A 1,534-nucleotide genomic window follows, 5' to 3' on the forward strand; every position below is an offset into this window, starting at 1 on the left:
TGGCACTGGGTGGTCATTGAGGTCCTTTCCAACCCAAACCATTCCATGGTTCTATGACTCCGTGCTGTCCCTCTGCCCCCATCCCAGCACACGGAACCAGCCCCTCTGTGACATCAGCCCCTGCCCGGGGGCACCGGGAGGGCCGTGGGGGCTGCGCTGGAGGTGACCCCCCGCTCCTGGCACTGCCACCCATGGCTTGGTTGTGGCTCCTGGTCCTGCTGGCCCTGGCCGGGCCCGTGGGTGGCACCTGGGACACCTGCGGGTCAGTGGCCCCAGGATGTGGGAGGGAGCTCGGGAACACTCGAGGGGTTCCCAGCAGAACGGGGGCACAGACGTGCCCTCGGGGGTCCCTGGCCCTGCCGCCCCTCGGCGCAGTGTGGGGGGGACAACAGGGGACCTGAGCAGCCCCTGAGCAGGGCAGTGATGGCTTTGTGCTTCCAGAGGGACCTGCGGGCTCCGGCCCATGGCTTCCGACCACAACTCCCTGCTGCCCGACTACGACGCAGATGACAACTACGGAGCCGTGGATTCTTCCGGCGGCACCGTGCGTGGCAACGATGTCGCACCCGGGACCTGGCCTGGCATCGTCAGCATCCAGGCCAGCTGGGCAAATGGCACGTGGCACATGTGTGCAGGGGCCCTCATCCACCCCAAGTGGGTCCTCACGGTCGCCCACTGCTTCTTCGGGGCCGGGTAAGGAGGGGCAGGGACAGGGATGTCCCCACAGCTCGGGCAGGTGCCCAGGCTGGGAAGGGAAGGGCTGGGCTGCCCCAGCCCCTGGCTCTGCTCCCTCTCAGCCCTCTCTCCATCTGCCCCAAGGGATGTCTCCAAATGGGAGGTGGTGCTTGGGGCCACTGATCTGACAGAGCTGGGCCCCGAGGCCGAGTTGCACCGCATCCAGAGGCTCCTGGTGCACCAGCACTACGCACCTGCCTTGGCAAGGAACAACGTTGCCCTGCTGGAGCTGGACGAGCCTGTGGAGTGCAGCGACTACATCCAGCTGGGCTGTGTGCCCAACACTCCCCTGAGCGTGTCACAGATGAAAACCTGCTACATCGCAGGCTGGAAAACCACCTTGGATAGTGGTGAGTTCCCAAACAGGATGTGGGCACTGAGGCTGAGCTTGGGGACACGGGCTGGGCTTCCCAAGAGCAGAGGCCAAAGCCAGAGTCAGGCTGCAGGACATGAGCCCCGGCACAGAGGGGCCTGGCCCTGGCCCAGAGCCAACAGCAGGGACACAGCGGGACAACGCTGCTCCAAGGCTGCCCCCACACAGGCCAGGGCACCGAGCCCCGAGCTGCGGGGGCTCATTGCCCTCTGTGCTCCAGCTCTCAGACCACGCCTGGTGCTGCAGGAGGCCAAGGTGCGGCTCATCGATGTGCAGCTCTGCAACAGCAGCCGCTGGTACGCGGGGGCCGTGCACCCCCACGACCTGTGCGCTGGGTACCCGCGGGGCGGCATCGACACCTGCCAGGTGGGAGCGTGGCACCAGTCCCTCAGCCCCCTCAGCACAGGGACCCCCTCACCCCAAACA

At 66.7% G+C, this 1,534-nt stretch overlaps 1 protein-coding gene across 1 annotated transcript; it reads left to right on the forward strand.

The window, feature by feature from the left end:
* Nucleotides 1-106: 106 nt before the first annotated feature.
* Nucleotides 107-1,517, forward strand: LOC113961855 (acrosin-like; the record flags this gene model as incomplete). The annotated part of the gene is made up of 4 exons (XM_027672540.1): nt 107-262; nt 442-693; nt 820-1,085; nt 1,329-1,517. Coding segments are annotated over exons 1-4 (778 nt in total), but the record flags the coding sequence as incomplete, so codon positions are not given.
* Nucleotides 1,518-1,534: the final 17 nt, after the last annotated feature.

The sequence above is a fragment of the Neopelma chrysocephalum genome, unplaced genomic scaffold (assembly GCF_003984885.1).
Source record: "Neopelma chrysocephalum unplaced genomic scaffold, ASM398488v2 Primary Assembly neopelma1_97405, whole genome shotgun sequence".
Classification (NCBI taxonomy): Eukaryota; Metazoa; Chordata; class Aves; order Passeriformes; family Pipridae; genus Neopelma; species Neopelma chrysocephalum.